This window comes from Lynx canadensis, chromosome E2 (assembly GCF_007474595.2).
Source record: "Lynx canadensis isolate LIC74 chromosome E2, mLynCan4.pri.v2, whole genome shotgun sequence".
Lineage (NCBI taxonomy): Eukaryota > Metazoa > Chordata > Mammalia > Carnivora > Felidae > Lynx > Lynx canadensis.
In genome coordinates, this window is record NC_044317.1 from 58,674,275 (window position 1) to 58,692,161 (window position 17,887).

Consider the following 17,887-nt stretch of genomic DNA (forward strand, 5'->3'; position numbering starts at 1 on the left):
TCCGGGCGGAGGCTCCTGCGTCCGCCCGCCAGGAGGCGGTAGTGCTAGATTACTGCTTTCCGGAAGTGCCCCCTCCGTTGCCTGCTGCGCCTGCGCTGCGGGAGGGGGCAAGTGCGCTGACGCGGTTGCCACAGCAACCAGGAGCGAGCGGCTTTGCTTAACTGTCTGGAGTTCGGTACCCTTCTCGGAGGAAGGGAAACCCTCGCGCACGCGTGCTAGGGGCTCTGGAACCCACTTGCCTCCCGGAACAGTGAGAAACCTCGCCTCAGACTGATCTCTACGCAGGCGCAGAAGGCCATCTCGCTCCCCTCCTCTTCCACCTGCGCAGGCGCACAAAGCCGCGCTGGCAACCTCCGCAGCGGCCGCGCGCACCCTTCACCTCGCTGGCAGCTTTTGTCTCGCGCAACCTTCTGAGGCCCTCCGCGAGATTGGTCCTTCTTTTCCTCCACTCTCTCCACCCGGAGAGCCAGGTGCAGAGAGCCGGGACTCCGCCCTTTTTCTGTATCCCTTCTCCTGACCAACCTCGCTTCTGTCCTCCCTCCCTTTTCTCTTCCCGAAGCCGGAAGGAGCCGAAGCGCCGCCGGAAAAAACCGAAGCTGTCTCCCGGGAGTGAGGCCTTCCCGAAGTGGTGGCGGAAGGAGCCGAAGTTCTGCGGCCGGGGAGGAGCGAGTGAGTGCAGTGTCCGGAAAGAGCCGAACCTTGGCATCGGATTTAATCCTCTGGCTGGGTCCGAGAGCGAGTGCTGGAAATCTACAGAAAGTGCAGAAGTTCCGCACGGTTAGGATTGATTGTTGGAAGTAGCTCGATAGGGTCAGCGGAGAAGAGCGGGGGAAATCTGCTGGAGCAGCCAAAGACTGGGACGGTTTGAATTGTCGGAAGAAGCCGAACCCTTGGGGTGGGGGGGCTGGGCGCAGAGGAACGCGCGGACCTACGGAAACACCCGAACGTTGAGGAGCTAGTTTCCGAAAAGTTACGATAGCCTGGGAAGCCGGTGAAATCCTCGCTTCGGGTGTTTCCGGAATCAGCCGAAGCAGCCGATTTCTTCTACGGTCCGGAAATAGCCGACGCTATTTGGAGCCAGGCTCGGGCAGGGGGGAGGGACACCTCGTGGGCGGGCGGGCGGGCGGGGTGAGGGGCGGAGCCGGGGCGGGGCGGGGCGGGCGGCCCGGGCTTGATTAGGTAGGAGGCGGCGGAGCGCCGGCGGCGGCCGGAAGTAGCCGAAGCGAGCGGCGGAAGTAGCCGAAGCGGCCAGAGCGGGCGGGCGGCAAGGCGAGGCCAGAGCTGCACAGGGCCCTTACGCGGCCGCCTCAGCATGTCGGACTTCGACGAGTTCGAGCGGCAGCTCAACGAAAATAAGCAAGGTGAGGGCGCTGGGGGCACGGGGCGGCGGGCGGGGCGGCTCCGGGCCTCTCTCCGTGTCCCCCGCCATTTTCCCCCCCTCTCTTCCCCCTCCTTTCAGGGCCGCGCTGCGCACCCCCCACCGCTCCGTGGCGCGCGCCTGGTTCACGTGACCATCCGGCGTGCCGCCGCGCGCGGGAGGGGAGGGGAGGAGAGAGGAGGGGGCGGCGGGCGCGGGTCCTGGACGCATGCGCGGCGCGCGCCGTTCCACACCCCACGTGGTCCGCGGCGGAGGCGGCGCGGACCCGCCGGGTGTTCCCTCGCGGACTCCCCATTCTCTTTTCTTTTCCGTTCTTTTTTTTTTTTTTTTTTTAAACTGAAAGATTACAGGTATCAGATACCGCAAAGCCTCCTTTCTTTCCCGCTGCCCCGGCACTTCCGCTTCCGGCCGGGCCAGCGGCCCGGGTCTCCACGCCCCCTTTGTTCCAAAATGGCGGTTGCTAACCCCTTTCACGTGGGCCCCGGCTGGGTCCCCACCCGGGTATCGGCAAGCGTGACGCGGTGTGCCTCGTGAGAGAGGACACGCGTGTGTCTTTCCGACACGGGACTTCTGGGAGTCCCGACGGTCGCGGGGTGTTTGCGTCTTGTCCCCTCCCAGCTAGAGAGCGGCCCCCGTGTCCGGTCCAGTCTCAGGGCACAGATTAAGCCTCCTAAATCTGGTCGCCGTGGAGATGAGTGCGGGGGACGTTACCCCCGGTGGTACCGAGTTAGCAAGGCGTGGGGTCGTGCTGGTGCGAAGCAGCACAGGGGCTGCAAGAACGTCCGGACGACGACAGCCGTTAGGCGCTGCAAAAATTCGTCCTGTCTTTAGGTCGTTTTGAGAGCGAAGGTGGGGGGGCTTGAGGCAGAAGCTGCCCGCGTTGGGAGGCCTGAACGGGGGGCGCAGCGAACCCTGTCCAGAAGTCGGTCGGGGGTGGCTGGCCTAGGAGACAGCGTCTGGGGAGAGCGCACATGGGGTGTCTGTTTCTACGTGATGTGGGCTTTGGAGTTGGGCGTTCCTGGGTTCGGACACCTCCTTTGTTGCCCAGCAGCTGTGCTGCCTCCGTATTTCTGTGTTAGTCTCGTCGGGGTTTGTACGTTGACTCTTTGTTTTGTCACTGCGATTTTGGAATTAACGAGGATGGTAGTAACAATCCTTGATAGTTAAACTCTGGGTGCTTGTCAAGTGCCAGGCACTTTGTTAAGCCCTTTGTAGTTTTTCTAAGTGGATCCTTGTAATCGCCATGTGATGCTGATGATTTCCTCCCTTTTGCAGACGAGAAAAGTGGCTCAAAGAGTTTAAACGCTTCTCCCAGGTTTCAGCTGGTGAGAGGCAGAGCTGAGGTTAAATGGGGGTAACGTGTACGAACGTGTGGCGTGTGGCTTGGCATGTGTGAAGTGCCTAGTAAGTGACGCCTCTTCTATTGTGCAAACGTCCTTAGTGTAATACTGAGGAGAGAGGCGTGTCTTCACTCTCCTAACTGGCACCGTCAGGGAAAGGTGTTTTTCAGATGTTTTCTGCCAGGTGCTCACGCACTTGGGGTAGGTACAACCTTTGTCTAAGGAAAGGTTGGGTTGTTTTTCCGGGGTTTTATACACGTTGGTAAGGCAAAAAGCTGAAACCCTCCTGAGTCTGGCTGGCTGCGAGGCCAAGTTGCAGTAGGCCGGGCTGCCAGGTGGAGCTGATTGAGTTCTTCCACGAGGTGCTGGCGCGTGTGCTGCCTGGGTTCTCCCTGGGTGTCCCCACTGGCACTGGGAGGCCACGCTCGCAGCCCTGGCGTGTCCCCTGGGTTAGTGGAGCTGTTCCCACAATGTGCCCACAGCATTTTGAGCGGCGAAGCTCCTTTTCTCATGTTGGAGGCAGGAAACTCTGTCCACGTGTTGCCTTGCCTGTGGATCTTTGTCTTTGTGGGCCGGCCTCTGAGCTTCAGCCCCTGCCTGTGTGTGCCGCACCTGTGTCTCCAGGGAATTAAGTTCCTTGTCTGATCTCAGCCGCCACCCCTGCAGGCATCACCATTTCCTGTTGGTCCCTCTGCCTGCTTGTCTGTTTCAGAGCCTCAGCCGCAGGAAAAGTGCTTGGGGCTCACACCCTGCTCCTCTTACAAGCGTGAAGCCAGCGGTCCAAGGCCACAGCTCCTCCCTGTGCCCAGTGCCAGGCCTCCGTGTTTGTCTTTTACTTCGTGTTGCTTCCAGTTTTTTTTTTGTTTGTTTGTTTTTTTTTTATTTCTTTAGTTTTCAAGGAGATAATGATGTTGTCGTTAGTGGTTCTAGGCAGACCCTAGTGAGTTCTGCCTGCTTTGTGTTAAGATGTGTGCCCAGGTGTTGATAACTGTACTTGCTGATGTTACGTTGTTCACATTCAGGCTTCACTCTTCTGTTGCTTTTTGGCCACAGGCAAGTTACACGAGCTCCTTGTGCCTCATTTTTCCTATTGAGCGGCCACAGTGTTTTCTCAAAGCAGCGGTGAGGATCGAGAGCAAGTGGGACTAAGTACGGAGCCTGCTCTCAGGAGCATTCTGGTGTTTGCTGCTGTGTGTTTTCTTCTGAGGTGCTTGGAAGGAGCACCTTTCCTGAGTGGCTCAGGAATTGAGACTCAATCTACAGGAAGTTCACATTTAATTGTCTGAAGAAGCGTATAGCATAAAGTAGTACGGGTGAGGCCAAAGTCCACTCTAACGCCCTGTCCTTATTGCCTCTTCCTTTTTCTGTCCCTGGACATGGGTAGTTGGGGAGTCCGGGGTGTCTTTGAACTAAGGGTGAGGAAATATACTGTGACAGGGCCTGCACCTCCTTCCCAGGTGAGAGGTCTGTTGAGCAGAGGTGTCTGGTTTTACAGGCAAGGTTGTGCTCTGTTCTAGGCGCCACCCGAAAAGTATGAGCCAACTGGGGGCTGGACCCTGGTTTCTCTTGTACTGGCTTTGAGGGACGATGGGCAGGTAGGGGTGGTTTGGGATGCCAGCCTGCGAGGGGCAGTGGGCCGGAGTGGGCAGGGCACACTCCTCCTGGCACCTCCTCTTTAGCCCAAATTCAGGAAGGGGCACCTCCCTAGAGGAGGGACTCTTGTATTCTTCACCTGGTTGGGAAGGGACTGTTGGGTGTCTTGGCTTTCTGGGGCTATCAGATCTCTGTCTGGTGCCTGGGGCCTGATGGTGGGGCTGTGGGTGCCAGCTGGTTGAGGAGGTCTTTCCTGAGGGGTCGCCAGTTTCCTTCATTCAGGAAAACATCATTGGGTCTCTTGATTCCCCAGCCTCTAGCCCTGCCCCTCTCAGGGACGACCCTGGGGTCAGGCCCCTCAGCCCTCGAGGGGGACCAGGAGCCAGCCTCCTCTGTCTTCTCTGGCTCCCCAGCTCCTCCTGAGCGTCCTCAGGTATCTTACACCCCGGGGGCATTTCCAGGCCCTCTCCCCTCAGGTAACCAGCTCCCGTCCCCTTGGTCCCCTAAGGTCCCTGGATTCGCTTGTGGACCCAGGAAGCCTGCTATCTCCCCTCCTCCATCGAATCCCTTCCCCTTGGGGGTGGCCTCCCTGGGGCTTGGGGCATAGCCACCAGTGAGCGGGTGGGCTGGGCCGTGTCCTCCCTCAGCTCAGTCTCCTCCCCCTCCCCCTGGCCCAGAGAGAGACAAGGAGAACCGGCACCGGAAGCGTAGTCACAGCCGCTCTCGAAGCCGGGACCGCAAGCGCCGGAGCCGGAGCCGCGACCGGCGCAACCGGGACCAGCGCAGCGCCTCCCGGGACAGGCGGCGGCGAAGGTACCAGGGCTGGGGGACCCCTGGCTGGGCACAGGTGGGGGTGAGCCAGCGTGGGTATAGGGTGTCCCTGCACAAGTACCTGGGCTTCTGTGGCTCTTCTCTGTGTCTGGGGGAGGGGTCTGGGGCTTGTCTGTCTTGAGTTCAGGGTTTAGTTTCTGATGGGTCGGTGGGGGCAGTAGGTTCTTGGAGGTGAGTCTAGTGTCAGGGCATCGACTATTTCCTTCTTCGTGAGGGCTGCCCCAGCCCGTCTCCTAGGGCTCCTTCCTTTTTCGCCCTCTGCTGTCTTTCTGTGGTTCTCTCGGGATGGTCTTCTGAGGCCTGTGCTCTGCCTTCTGAGAACAGGGAGTTGTTGGAGGGGGGGGGCAGCGTCTCCCCCCCGCCCCCCACCTTTAGCTGCCTTCTGCTCTTCTAATGCCTTTTCCCTTCCCAGGGTCCCCTGTTTGTTCTCTGTCCCCTTAGGTGAGGAAGGGTGGGCAGGTGGAAGTTCTGCTTCGTTCCATCTCAGTTTCTCCAAGTAGAAAGTGGTCTGTGTGGCCCTTCTCGCGTAGCTCCTCTTTCCTGGGATGGGGGGGTTGGGGGGAATGGCAGGGCCGAGGGGGCCTGCTTGTTGCTTGTTCACCTCGGCCCTGCCCCCAGCCCTGGGGCTCGGAGCCCTCGGGGAGGTGTGGCGTGTGGGGAAGACAAGGGTCCCCAGTCACCCCTCCCCATACCTTTCCCTCCCACCCCCCAGCAAACCTTTGACCAGAGGCGCTAAAGAGGAGCACGGTGGATTGATGTGAGCTTCTCTTCCTGCCCCTTCCACTCCGACGTCCCCTCCCTTTGCCCTCTCCCCCCTGCACCCTGCCCTGTCCTTGTCCAGCCCTGGCCCAAGCACTGCCTTGAGACCGGCACCTCCCCCAGGCCTGGGTGCGGCCCTGACCCAGATCCTCTCCCTTCTGGAGAGTGCTGCACTGCTGGTGGGGGGGCTGGGGGGGCCTGGGGGGGCTCACAGGCCCACCTTTGGTCAGACTGAGGTTGTCCTGCCCCACTCTCCCCTCCCACCCTCCCAGTCGCTCCCCCCGCCACGAAAAGAAGAAGAAGGTCCGTAAATACTGGGATGTACCACCACCTGGCTTTGAGCACATCACCCCCATGCAGTACAAGGCCATGCAAGGTGGGCTGGGGCTGCCGCCTCCTTACTTTAACTTGCTGGGTGGTTGAGGGAACAGACCCTGTTCTTGGTGGGTGGGGTGGTGAGGGACGATGAGGTTCGTGCCCTGGGCTCTCTGGCTTCTGCCTTTCTGAAGCCTCCCGTGGAGTAGGTGCTGGGGGCCTGGATGAGGCCTCGGTGGGACTGGTCCATGTGGAGCCGCCCTCCCAGGTGTGCGGTGGTCCCTGAACGGGGTGGGGGGTGTAGGGGATTGCCCTGTTGCCATCTAATCCTGTTGTTCCCCTCTTGAAGCCGCGGGTCAGATTCCAGCCACCGCCCTTCTTCCCACCATGACCCCTGACGGCCTGGCTGTGACCCCGACGCCGGTGCCCGTGGTCGGGAGCCAGATGACCAGACAGGCCCGGCGTCTCTACGTGGGCAACATCCCCTTTGGCATCACTGAGGTACTGCCCGCCCCCTGCCTTTTCCCTGCCCCTACCCTCTCCCCGATTCCCCTACCCATTCCTCCCCTCCCCCCTTCCCTCCCCCTACCTGCACGGGTCAGATTCTGCTCCTGCAAGGCCCCCCGGCCCCCTCCCAGATGGACCGATGGAGTTGAGCCAGCCAGGGGCCGGGCTGGGGGTGGCCCTCTCCCTCCCTCCTCTTCCCCTCTCCCGTCTCCCCTCTCCCAACCTCCTCCAGCAACCCAGGGATCAAGCACACACATAACAAACCTACGAAAATCCACGAGTCCGTTTCGAGAGAGACAGAGAGGGAGACTCGCACGCGCGCATACACACACACGCACACACACGCACACACACGCACACACACGCACGCTCCCCTCGGTTTTCTCTGACACATCTCTGGTTCTCTGCCGCCTGTTCCCATCCTCTCCCCACGTCCCTCCCATGGTCGCTGCTCTTTTGTTTTTGATGGCCCTGACCTCCCCTACCTTCCCCACCGCTCCTCTCCCCTCCCCCTCTCCCCAACCCCTTCCCATGGCACCCCGAGAATCCCGAGATCAAAGAGTTGTTTCCATTTCTCTTTAAAGTGAAATATTGTGGGGCTGAGATCCCTCGTAGCAACAAAAAGTTTGCTACCGTCGTCGAAGGCAAGTAAGGTCCATTCTGACTTTCTCAACCTGCACTTTGCTACGTTTGATAAAGCAGCCCCCGGACTCCAGGGCCAGATCCCGCCACATCACTCTTTTCTCCTCCCCTCCCGCCCGCCCTCCCACCCTTGCCCTCCTCTCCTCCGCCTTCCCTGTCCCTTCACTCCTCTTTTTCTCTGACTTGGTGCTCTGTGTCCTTGCTGGGTTTTTCTTTCTTGCTTTCCTACTGCTTTCTTCTTGTCGCTATTGGACTTTTTTTTTTTTTTTTATGTTTCGTTTTCTGTTCTATCTCGTGCTTTTTACTCTCTTTTTGTTGTCACTGTCTCCCTGCGCTTTTCTTGAATGATGTCTCTTCTCTGGTTGGGGCCCCTGTGGCCTGCCCCATGCTCCTGGCCTCTGGCTGTCTCTTGCTTCTGCCTCCTTCCTCCCTGTTCTCCCATTTTCCTACTGCTTCTGTTCCTACTATTGATCTCTCTGCCCCCATCTCTATTTCACTGTTCCCTCCCTTCTTCCACCCTTCCCCACCCCCTCCCTTCCCCTCACCCCCAAACCCGTCTGTGTCTCCCTCTCTCACCCTCCCCTCCTCTCTCCACCTCCCTTCCCCCGCCCCCCCCTGTCTCCTATTCCCTCTGCAGGAGGCCATGATGGATTTCTTCAACGCCCAGATGCGCCTTGGGGGGCTGACCCAGGCCCCTGGCAACCCCGTCTTGGCTGTGCAGATTAACCAGGACAAGAACTTTGCTTTCTTGGAGGTGAGCTGGGTGCACGGTGGGCTCAGGGAAGTGTGTGTTCCTCCTGGTCCCTGTGGCTCTGTAGCGGCTCTTGTTTGCCCTAGGCCCTTTTGCAGGCTGTTGTCTGCTGGGTTCCCTGACCCTCACCACCCGTTTCTCTTGCAGTTTCGCTCCGTGGATGAGACCACCCAGGCCATGGCTTTTGATGGCATCATCTTCCAAGGCCAGTCGCTGAAGATCCGCAGGCCTCATGACTACCAGCCCCTGCCTGGCATGTCGGAGAACCCCTCTGTCTACGTGCCTGGTGAGTGGGGGACTCGTCCGCCCTTCTCTCCCCGACCCAGCCAGAGCTGCTTGGGAAGTGGTGTCAGTGCTTCTCATCCGTTTCCCCAAACCTTTAGAGCTTGGTGTCCTCCCCGCTTGAGGATGCACAGCTCATAAGTGGCAGAGCCAGGGTCGTGGGAGGCGTCGAGGGAGGTGAGGGGCTTGCAGCCTGCCTGTCGTTCCTTTTCTGGGACCTGGGAGGTCAGTGTGAGCACAAGCAGGTCAGCGGTTTGCAATTGAGTTCCCAGTGTGAGGTCGGCATCTGGGTGTTCCCTCCTATTTTGGTCCTAGTTTCTCTTCAGTCTCGTGCTCCGGGCCGTGCCGCATAGCTGTGTCCGGTCCTGGTCAGTAGAGAGCACGGCAGACCTGGGGCCAGCAAGCTTATTCTGCAGAGGGTCGGAGAGTGAATGTTTTTGGTTTCGTGAGCCGTACGTTTTGGTCACGACTGTTCTGTGGCGATGGTGTAGTCTGCACGCAGCCTCCTGTGATACCTAATTGAACGGGTCTGGCTGTGCGCCACATCCTTTATCGGTTACGCTCGGCATCGTTTTGGTTTCATGAAATACCCACGGGTCCTGCAGTAGCAGGAAGTACAGAAACAGACAGCAGGCCTGACTCGACCTCCAGGCTGTTTGCGGGCCCCTGTGGGCAGACGGGTGTAAGTGAGAATTGGGGCCTCTGTGGGAGTGTTGTGGGCTTGGGGGAGCCAGTTCCGTCATCTCAGGCCCCTGGAGTTCTCCCAGGAAAGGTGGGTGAGCACTGGTGCTCTGGGTGGGGAGCAAGTAAGCAGTTGGCCGAGGCTTTGCACAGAAGGACACCTTTTAGAAATTGAGTCCACCCTTGGCAGAGTCAGGGACGTGGAGTCCCAGGGAGGCTGGCAGGCGCCTCAGGACTGGAGGCTGGTTCCCCAGCTTGTCTCCAGTGTCTTCCGCTGTAATAATTTGGTAAATTCAGTGGATTTCTTTAATTCTTTCAAGAAACGACGCGTGACACATGCTGACGCACTCTAAATGCACAGCCTGATGACCTTCTTTTTGTGCACGCATCTGTGGGACCGTTTCCCAGGTGGAGCTATGAAATACTGTTTTTTGTTAAGTAAATTCAGGATGTTATATTTTTATAACCGGTTGCTGCTGTCTGCTGCGTCAGGCTCTGCCCCAAGTGGGCTGTGGATCATGTTAATATTTGTGACAGCCCTATAGTAAGTACATGGTCAGCAGGTGACAGGTAGGAGGCCACACGTAGCTTTCTGTTTGTTTCTTTAAAGTGGGCTCCTGGGGCACCTGGGTGGCTCAGTCGGTTGAGCATCTGACTTTGGCTCAGGTCATGATCTCACGGTCCGTGAGTTCGAGCCCCACGTTGGGCTCTGTGCAGAGCCTGGAGCCTCCTTTGGATTCTGTGTCTCTTTCTCTGCCCCTCCCCAACTCACGCTCTGTCTTTATCAAAAAAAATGAATAAATACTAACAAGGAAAAGAAAAATTTTAAAGTGGGCTTCAAACCCAACATGGAGCACAGACTCATGCACCTGAAATCAAGAGGCACATGCTCTACCAACTGAGCTAGCCAGGTGCCCCCTGCCTGTTTTTTAACGATTTATTGGCACATAGCCCAGCCCACTCATTGCTTATTATCTGTGTTTTTGTGTTGGAGTGGCCAAGTTGGGTGACAGAGATCCTGTGTCAGGACTGTGTGACAGACTGAAAATATTTGCCGCCTGGTTTTTCATTGAAAGGTTTGCCTGCTGCCATTGTGGAGACTGTGAGCCCATCTCAGAAGGCCAGCAAGGCAAGGGCATGATTAGTGGTCTCCCAGGGGACCTGGCTCGTGTCCAGAGTCGTCACTCTGCCATCTTCTTGTGCTGCCTTCTGCGCGTGTCCTTCACCCTGTGGGAGTGGACATGTCCCATCCAGGGACAGCGGCTCGGGGTGGTCTTCCCCTTGATGGAGGGGCTGTTGCTGTGATTAAACAGCTGAAGGGTCACTCGTGGATCTTCTCACATGAGGTTTGCCTGTCCAGAGGGGCCTGGGCGGGTAGTGGGATGTCGCAGGAAGCGTGAATCTGTCTTCAGGTTAAGCATCCTCCGCTCGGGCTTTTTCGAAAAACATGGTGAAGTTCACGTTTTGATCTTTGCTTTTCAGAAAAAAGTAAGTCAATCTTACTACATAAAGAGGCTAAAGGGGAAAGTGTTTGATAAAGTTCAGGTATTTGTGGTTGGAAGAGAAACAATTCAGGAACCTGGAAAGTGACTTCCTTGTCTTGATGGAATCGTGTTGACTTGAAAGTAAATACGCATCACCTGGAGTCATGAAACCTTAAATTCGTTCCCACCAAAGTCAGGCCCAGCTGTTCAGTGCTGATGTGGGGGTCCTGACTGTCCTTTAAGATAAGAAGGGGGGAGGCAGGGAGAGCCAGAGCTGTCTTTGGAGGCAGGAAAGCACAGAACCCTTTGAGTTTGTGAATTTAGTTTGGCCCTCCACACCTTCCCGCTGCCAGGCTTTGTGCTGGGTGCTCTCCCCCACCGGACTCCTGCCAGCGGGGCTTCGCCTCTGCACCTGCTCCCTCAGCAGGGCCCTGCTCTGCCAGGCTCTGTGGTTAGCGCATGTGGCAGGGTCCCTCTGCTGAGGAGGAAGTGCACGAGAAAGGATTGCTTGGTCGTTGGGGGTACAGCATGGCCTTTGGGAGGAGGTGAGGCTTCAAGATTGAGGATGAGAGGGGAGTGCCCCGTGGCCCCTCTGAGGGAAGAGGTTGTGTGATCAGGGAGGAGCCTGCCCATTGTGTTGGGAGGGGATGTTGCCGAGAGCTTGATTTTGGGCACCAGGACTGACCTGGGCTCCCAGTTTGCATCACCCTCGCGTGAGTCGTCCTGCCCAGCTTCAGAACTATTGTCCACACGGCGTCTGCAGCCACTGGGGCCTTGGCATCTCGCTGATCCTGGCCAGCCTTGCCTCAGGCCCCGTTTTAGGTGTGGGCCTTGTGAGTCATTCTCTGTTGTAGGTGTGAGGTTTCTCCCTGGTTCACAGATGAGAACACTGAGGCTCAGGGAGGCTCACTTGGGGCTGCATCCTGGGTTTGAGCCTCCGTCCCCGATGCCCTCGGCACTGTGTGCTTCCCTGGGGTGCCTGGCACAGCCTGGGCCTGATGGCTGAGGCGCCCCTGGCTCTGGCACTGCCCTGTTGGGGTGATGAGACTCCTGCCCGTGTGCTTGTCTGCCGTCGGTCAGAGCGGTGGTGCCTGTGTAGGCAAAGCCCGTAGCTTGCTGAGAGCTACCTGTGGGGTCGTGATTGATGGGGGCGGGGGGCGGGTGCTTGGAGGCCCCTCTTTCTGTCTGAGTGACTGCAGGGGACTAATTCCTTCCTGTGCCTTAGTCTGTTGCGTCTTGCTGCGATACGGCTTTGGAGAGCATCAAGGCATCAGGTTTCACGAGTTTGATGTGCAGGGCCTGGCCTGTGGCCTCTGCTTATCCTTCTTCGGACACCCTGGTGGTGCTCGGCTCTGGTGGTCAGAGTGGCTGGGGTGGTGGGAGAGGGCATACCCTGCTTTGGATCTGAGGCCCCCCTGTCCCTCCCCAGGTCAGGAGGAAGTGGGGCGCAGCCACTTGGTGCGGACTGCAGAGGAGGGCCAGGTCATGCAGCCATTGAGGGAGGGTCTGGACTTGGAAAGTCAGGAACCGGTCAGGCTGGGTGGGTGGTGTTTCCCTTCCTTCGAGCCCTGGGTAGCTCACACCTGATGGGAGCCTCTGGGAGGTGTTAGGACCCTGGGCTGAGCCACCTGGCAGGCCCCTGAATCCAAAGACGAGTGGAGACGGTAGGGTTGGGGTAGACGCAGAGTGGTCGTTAAAGGCACTCTGCTGGTGTGACTGCACTGTGACAGCCCTCCTGGGCTCCAGGGTCTGGGTACTGAGTGAACTGGGCACGTCCCTGCCCTCGTGGACCCTGGACCCTGAGCAGCAGGCCTCTCCGAGGCACTCCCTGGTCTGCTGTGTGTGACAGTGCCGGGCTGTTGTAGTCGTGAAATGTGCAGGACTACAGAGGAAGGGACCGAGGGTCAGCCCGAGACCTGAGCTAGACATCGGGTGGTAGGGAAGAGGGTGGAGCTGTGGCCTGAGAGATGTGGAAGGGGGGTGGGTGTGCCCGTGGGATGAGCGCAGACATGACCTGCCGTGGTTGGTGGGTTTGGGACATGAGCTTGCGTCTTTGGGGCTCCCACCGGGGCTGTCTGCTGTCGTGCCGCCATGCGCCCCAAGGAGAGCTGCTATTGGGGCGCTCGGAGGCTGGGCAGGTTTGGGACACCCGTTTCTGTCAGCCGTGGCTGGCCTGCTATGCCTGGGGTAAGCTTGTGGATGGCGGGATGTGGGCCTGTTGTCACCACAGCAGGCGTAATGGGCCTGTCCCTGTGTGCTGGGTAAAGCTCCTGCCTTGGGGACCAAAGCCTACTTACTCCCCTTTTCCCCCAGGAGTTGTGTCCACCGTGGTCCCGGACTCTGCCCACAAGCTGTTCATCGGGGGCTTACCCAATTACCTGAATGATGACCAGGTAGACCCCTCGCCTCCTCCTGACTGCTCCCCTCCCAGCCTTTACCCAAACCAGCCCTGACAGAGTTGCGGCCCTGTCTCAGGTAAAAGAGCTGCTGACATCGTTCGGGCCTCTCAAGGCCTTCAACCTGGTCAAGGACAGTGCCACGGGGCTCTCCAAGGGCTATGCCTTCTGTGAGTACGTGGACATCAACGTTACAGATCAGGTGAGCCCCGGGCCCCTGGTGCTGCTGCGTCCGTCCTTGCCCTGCACCTTGCTCTGTGTCCACACTGGTCTCCCCTCCTCTGGATGGGCGGGAGGAGGCTGGCCTGCAGTGGGGCCCTGTGTGGGGGACTTGAGCCCTTTCCCTCGGTTCTGGCTCTTTCCAAGCTCTGACCCCTTTGCCTTCCCCTCTCCCCCACCAATGCCCGGCTCTGGGGTATTGGGGCTTGTGGGGAGGTGTCAAGCTCCTGGCCCCTAACCCGCACCTCTTCGCCGCACCCCCCCCCCCCCCCCCCCCCCCCGCCCTTCAAACACAGGCCATCGCAGGGCTGAACGGGATGCAGCTGGGGGATAAGAAACTGCTCGTGCAGAGGGCAAGTGTGGGAGCCAAGAATGCCACGCTGGTGAGCCCCCCGGCACGTCATTTTCCATTGGCTAGAGGGACACCTGGGGGTGGGGTGGGGTGGGTGGGGCTGGGAGGAGGTCCTTCTAAGTCTTTGGCTCTGGCTTTTTGGTGGTGCTGAGTGGGCACCTGAGCCTTACAGGGGCAGGGCCTGGTTTTCCCTGGGTAGGCCTCTGGGCAGCTGGTGTGGCCTTGGCTGTGACTGCTCTGCCCTTTGCCCCACAGAGCACCATCAACCAGACCCCCGTGACCCTGCAAGTGCCAGGCCTGATGAGCTCCCAGGTGCAGATGGGCGGCCACCCGACTGAGGTCCTGTGCCTCATGAACATGGTGCTGCCTGAGGAGCTGCTGGACGACGAGGAGTACGAGGAGATTGTGGAGGACGTGCGGGATGAGTGCAGCAAGTATGGGCTCGTCAAGTCCATTGAGATCCCCCGGCCTGTGGATGGCGTCGAGGTGCCCGGCTGTGGAAAGGTGCGTGCGTGTGTGTGCGTGTGCATGCGTGCGTGTCCACCCTTCCCCTCACCTTTCCCCGCATGGTGTGGTGTCCCTAGGGAGTGTGGCCCCGCAACTGTCATAGCTTCGGTCTGTCTCATGACCTCTCGCAAGTCGTTTGGTCTTGTCTGTGCAGTGGGGAGAAAAGTGCTGACCATCGGTCTCAATGGCAGCAAGCACGCTTGTGTCTCCTGGGTGCCAGGTACTCACTAAGCTTCCCTGTGCGACTCTGGACTCCCACAGCAGCCTTCTGGGCCCTACCTCAGAGGACACAGGCCATACAGTCACATTTCCCAGCCCACTGAGGCATGTCACTTCTGGCCCCCTGCCAGGAGTCTGCACCTTCCGCTCTCCTTGGGAGGCATGAAAGAGGGGGTGACTTAGGTTCATCCAGCCACTCACCTAGTGATTCAGGCTTTAGCTGGCCAAGTCCTGGGGCCAGCCTTGGCAGACAACATATCTGCCACCTTAGGTGGTACCTGGGAAGGGAGGAGGAATGCTCTGGATGCAGTGTTGAGATTGGAGGCCAAGAGGCAGTACTAAGCAGGCCCAAGTGACACCAGGTTATCCCAGCAGGCAGGTAGGGTCCTGGCCAGGGAGCCCAGTGAGCATAGATCTGGTATCTTTGGGGACAGTGACCAGGCAGCCTGAGCAGAATAAAGCAGATGGGATTGGGGGCTGAGGCCCAGGGTGGCAAAGCAGCCCCAGAGGAATGTTGGGTGTTCTCTGCAGTGAGCAGGAAGCCTTTGAAAGGTCCCAACTGTGGTCTGTGGCCTGGCACATGGAGACGGTTCGTTAGAATAAGGTAGGGGTGGCCAGGGATTACAGAGCCGGTACCTCCTCTACCCTGCAGGGCTGGACTCCGCAGCCTGGGAATTTGGAGGGGGCAGAGGGGATAGTGGTAAGATCTCTGGAGCTTTGGCAACTAACAGCTTGTGATCAGCTCGGTGAAAGATGGTGATCAGGTGGACGGAGAGAAATAAGTCCGTGGATTTGAGAAACACATTACCTGTAAATGCCCACTGATTTGAGTTATGCTGCAGGGGGAAGAGGAGTCCAGTAAAATGCTCAGACTTGTGGCTTTGGTGATTGGGTGGAACTGGCAGATGAGAAGGAAGCGAGGGAGTTGAGCAGGTTTGTGGGGGAGGGGGTCAGTGTCGATGGGCAGGTTGACCCCTCAGCAGAGATGTGTAGGAAGCCGTGAGCAGGACAGAGCTGCGTCCCAGGCATGAGGTCTGATAGAAGTGTAGGTGTCGTCAACATACTGACCCGTTTTGGTGTCAGCTGGATGAACTTGCCCAGGAAGCAGTGGAAAGAGCATCGGGGGCCAAGGGACGACAGGGCTTGGGTGAGGGGAGGGGGCGGATGGGCATTATGTCCTCTCCCGTTTTCCTGCCCAGTCCTCACTGTGTGGCAGAAACACCCACTCCCCGCATGTCCTTTGCAGTCAGTGCTATGACAGATGCTGGAATGGAGGCTGGCTCTTGAGGGGCGGAGTAAATACTTGTGGGAAGGATGAATGGGAAGACCTGGCTGGTCTCTGGGATCATCCTGCCTCTTTTGTTTTGAAACTTTTCATTCTTTTCAAACATTTATAAGAGTGGAGTTATCGTAGTGGTGTATTACGGTACATCATTTAAGTTGTATTGAGCATACATAGCAGCGTTGTGATGCCCCATCACCCAGCTTCAGGTTGTCCATATCTAGTCATTCTTAATTTCTGTATTTAGCTTCCCAGTTTCCCTTTTTTTTCCTAAAATAATTTAAAGCAGATTTCCAAATTTTACCTGTGACAAACAAGGGCGTTTCTTTTTTTTTTTTTTTTTAAATTTTTTTTTTTTTCAACATTTATTTATTTTTGGGACAGAGAGAGACAGAGCATGAACGGGGGAGGGGCAGAGAGAGAGGGAGACACAGAATCGGAAACAGGCTCCAGGCTCCGAGCCATCAGCCCAGAGCCTGACGCGGGGCTCGAACTCACGGACCGCGAGATCGTGACCTGGCTGAAGTCGGACGCTTAACCGACTGCGCCACCCAGGCGCCCCGAACAAGGGCGTTTCTATAATATCTGAACTTATTATTTGGGGCCTGGTAAAACTTGCTTTGGGTTTTGTGCTGTGTGCTTTTTGGATGTTAAGCTCCATTCCCAGCCTCCACCCAGTAAATGGAAGCACCTTCTAGATGGTAGCATTGGATCCCCCTTTGTGACCACCAAAAACGTCTCCAGACATTGCAGAATGTCGCCTGGGGACACACAAGCTGGTTTTGAGAAGTGCTGCTCTAAACGTTTTAACAGATCATTTCTAAAAAAAATCTTAATGAAGCTACAATACTGTTACTACAGTAACAAAATTATCCTGAGGATGTATTTAAGTTTGTGTTCAGATTTCCTTTACGTTTCAAAAGACTTTTTATACTGTTTAAGGATCCATGCCATTTTGTTTAATAAAACTTTATCGAAATTTATCAGTTCTACATAATTGTCTCTGCCCCCCCTCCCCCAGCCATTTTGTTGAAGCAATAGGTCAGATTTGTATTAACAGAATCCCATATTGAGAATTAGGCTGGTATTATCCTCTCCCTCCCTCCACTTCCTGTAAACTGGTGGTTTAAACAAGATGAGAAACTTCATTGGGTCAAATAGCTGGGATTTTTTTTTTTTTTTTTTTTTTATCACCTTGGGTTTGAATCTTAATTTCTGAGCTTCCCTTCATCTGTCCTCTGGGGAGAACATGGCCCTTGGGGGGAGCTTGGGGAGCACCCGGCACAATGCCCGGTACAGGGAAGACATTCCACACAAGTGACCTCTTTCCTTGGTGAGCGTGCAGGTGTCCCATGTGACTCTTGACTCTAGCTCCCCTCTGTTCTTTGTCACTCTGCATGCCTCTTTGATCCTAGGGTTCTGCAGGACGTTGGCCAAATGCTCCCAAACCTGTAGCGAGGCCCTCTCCCTCCTGTGGAGTTCTGGGTTTTGGGTAGATGCTGGCTGGTTGCTCTGACTGAGCCAGTTTGTCCTTGGAGGCTGAAAGGCCACCTTGCCTTCACAACCGGTCTCTTATCCCCGCAGATCTTCGTGGAGTTCACCTCTGTGTTTGACTGCCAGAAAGCCATGCAGGGCCTGACGGGTCGCAAGTTCGCCAACAGAGTGGTTGTCACAAAATACTGTGACCCCGACTCTTACCACCGCCGGGACTTCTGGTAGAGGTGGAGGGGGAGGGTGGGGGAAGGGCTGGCTGGGGGCTGCTCCCCCTCCCACCCCCCCTCTTTTCTCCCTCTGAAGAAGATGGGCAGAGGAGTGACAGCCGAATGACAGCCGGCAGCAACTGGAATGGCAGCAATTAGGGTGGGGTGGGGGTTGGGGTGGGGAGGGGAATTGGGGAAGTGCGCGCACAGGCCCACACAGACACATGCACCCAGACACAGAGGGAAGGGGTCGGGATGGGGAGGGGGTGCACAGCAGGGCGGGGTAGGACCCCCAGAGCCCCTCCCCAAAACAGCCTCTCCTCCCTTTTACCCTCTTTCTCCCCTTCCCCACCGTAGAAACATAGTGTGTTTATATTTTATGGCCAAACTATTTTGAATTTTGTTGTCCGACCCCCAGAGCCCTGCCTTCTCCCTTTCCAGGACCACAGCTCCCGTCCTCTTGGCCTCTGGTCCTCTCCCTGGTGCCCGCCCTCCCCGGTTTCTTACGTAGTTGATTCTCTTCTCCTTAGTCTTCCCCGACCTGTGCCCCAGCCCCGTGGCCCCGTCCCTCTCCTCTCTGTGGCAGTTTCATATTTGCTAAGACGAATTTGCTCATTAAACATTTTGTTGTATTTTACTTTACGGAGCT

General features: G+C 57.4%; 1 protein-coding gene across 2 annotated transcripts; it reads left to right on the forward strand.

Annotated features, from left to right (window-relative positions):
- Positions 1-1,162: 1,162 nt before the first annotated feature.
- On the forward strand, positions 1,163-17,880 carry U2AF2 (U2 small nuclear RNA auxiliary factor 2). Of its 2 annotated transcripts, none has more exons than XM_030299107.1 (12): positions 1,163-1,361; positions 4,989-5,124; positions 5,855-5,899; positions 6,174-6,277; positions 6,566-6,717; positions 8,003-8,119; positions 8,264-8,402; positions 12,877-12,956; positions 13,039-13,161; positions 13,475-13,573; positions 13,786-14,034; positions 17,123-17,880. In XM_030299107.1, the coding sequence occupies exons 1-12, from the start codon at positions 1,313-1,315 to the stop codon at positions 17,255-17,257; spliced, it is 1,428 nt and encodes a 475-aa protein (XP_030154967.1). In that variant the 5' UTR covers positions 1,163-1,312; the 3' UTR covers positions 17,258-17,880. The 2 variants fall into 2 exon arrangements, with proteins under 2 accessions (XP_030154967.1, XP_030154968.1); XM_030299108.1 differs by having other exon boundaries at positions 1,164-1,361; positions 13,475-13,561.
- The last annotated feature ends 7 nt before the right edge of the window (positions 17,881-17,887 follow it).

Bases quoted from the DNA above. Each gene is read 5' to 3' on its own strand.
- U2AF2 (XM_030299107.1), top strand. From the start codon at position 1,313: ATGTCGGACTTCGACGAGTTCGAGCGGCAGCTCAACGAAAATAAGCAA. The intron at 5,125-5,854 runs GTACCAGGGCTG...CCCACCCCCCAG, and splicing joins CGGGACAGGCGGCGGCGAAG to CAAACCTTTGACCAGAGGCG. The intron at 5,900-6,173 runs GTGAGCTTCTCT...CCACCCTCCCAG, and splicing joins GAGGAGCACGGTGGATTGAT to TCGCTCCCCCCGCCACGAAA.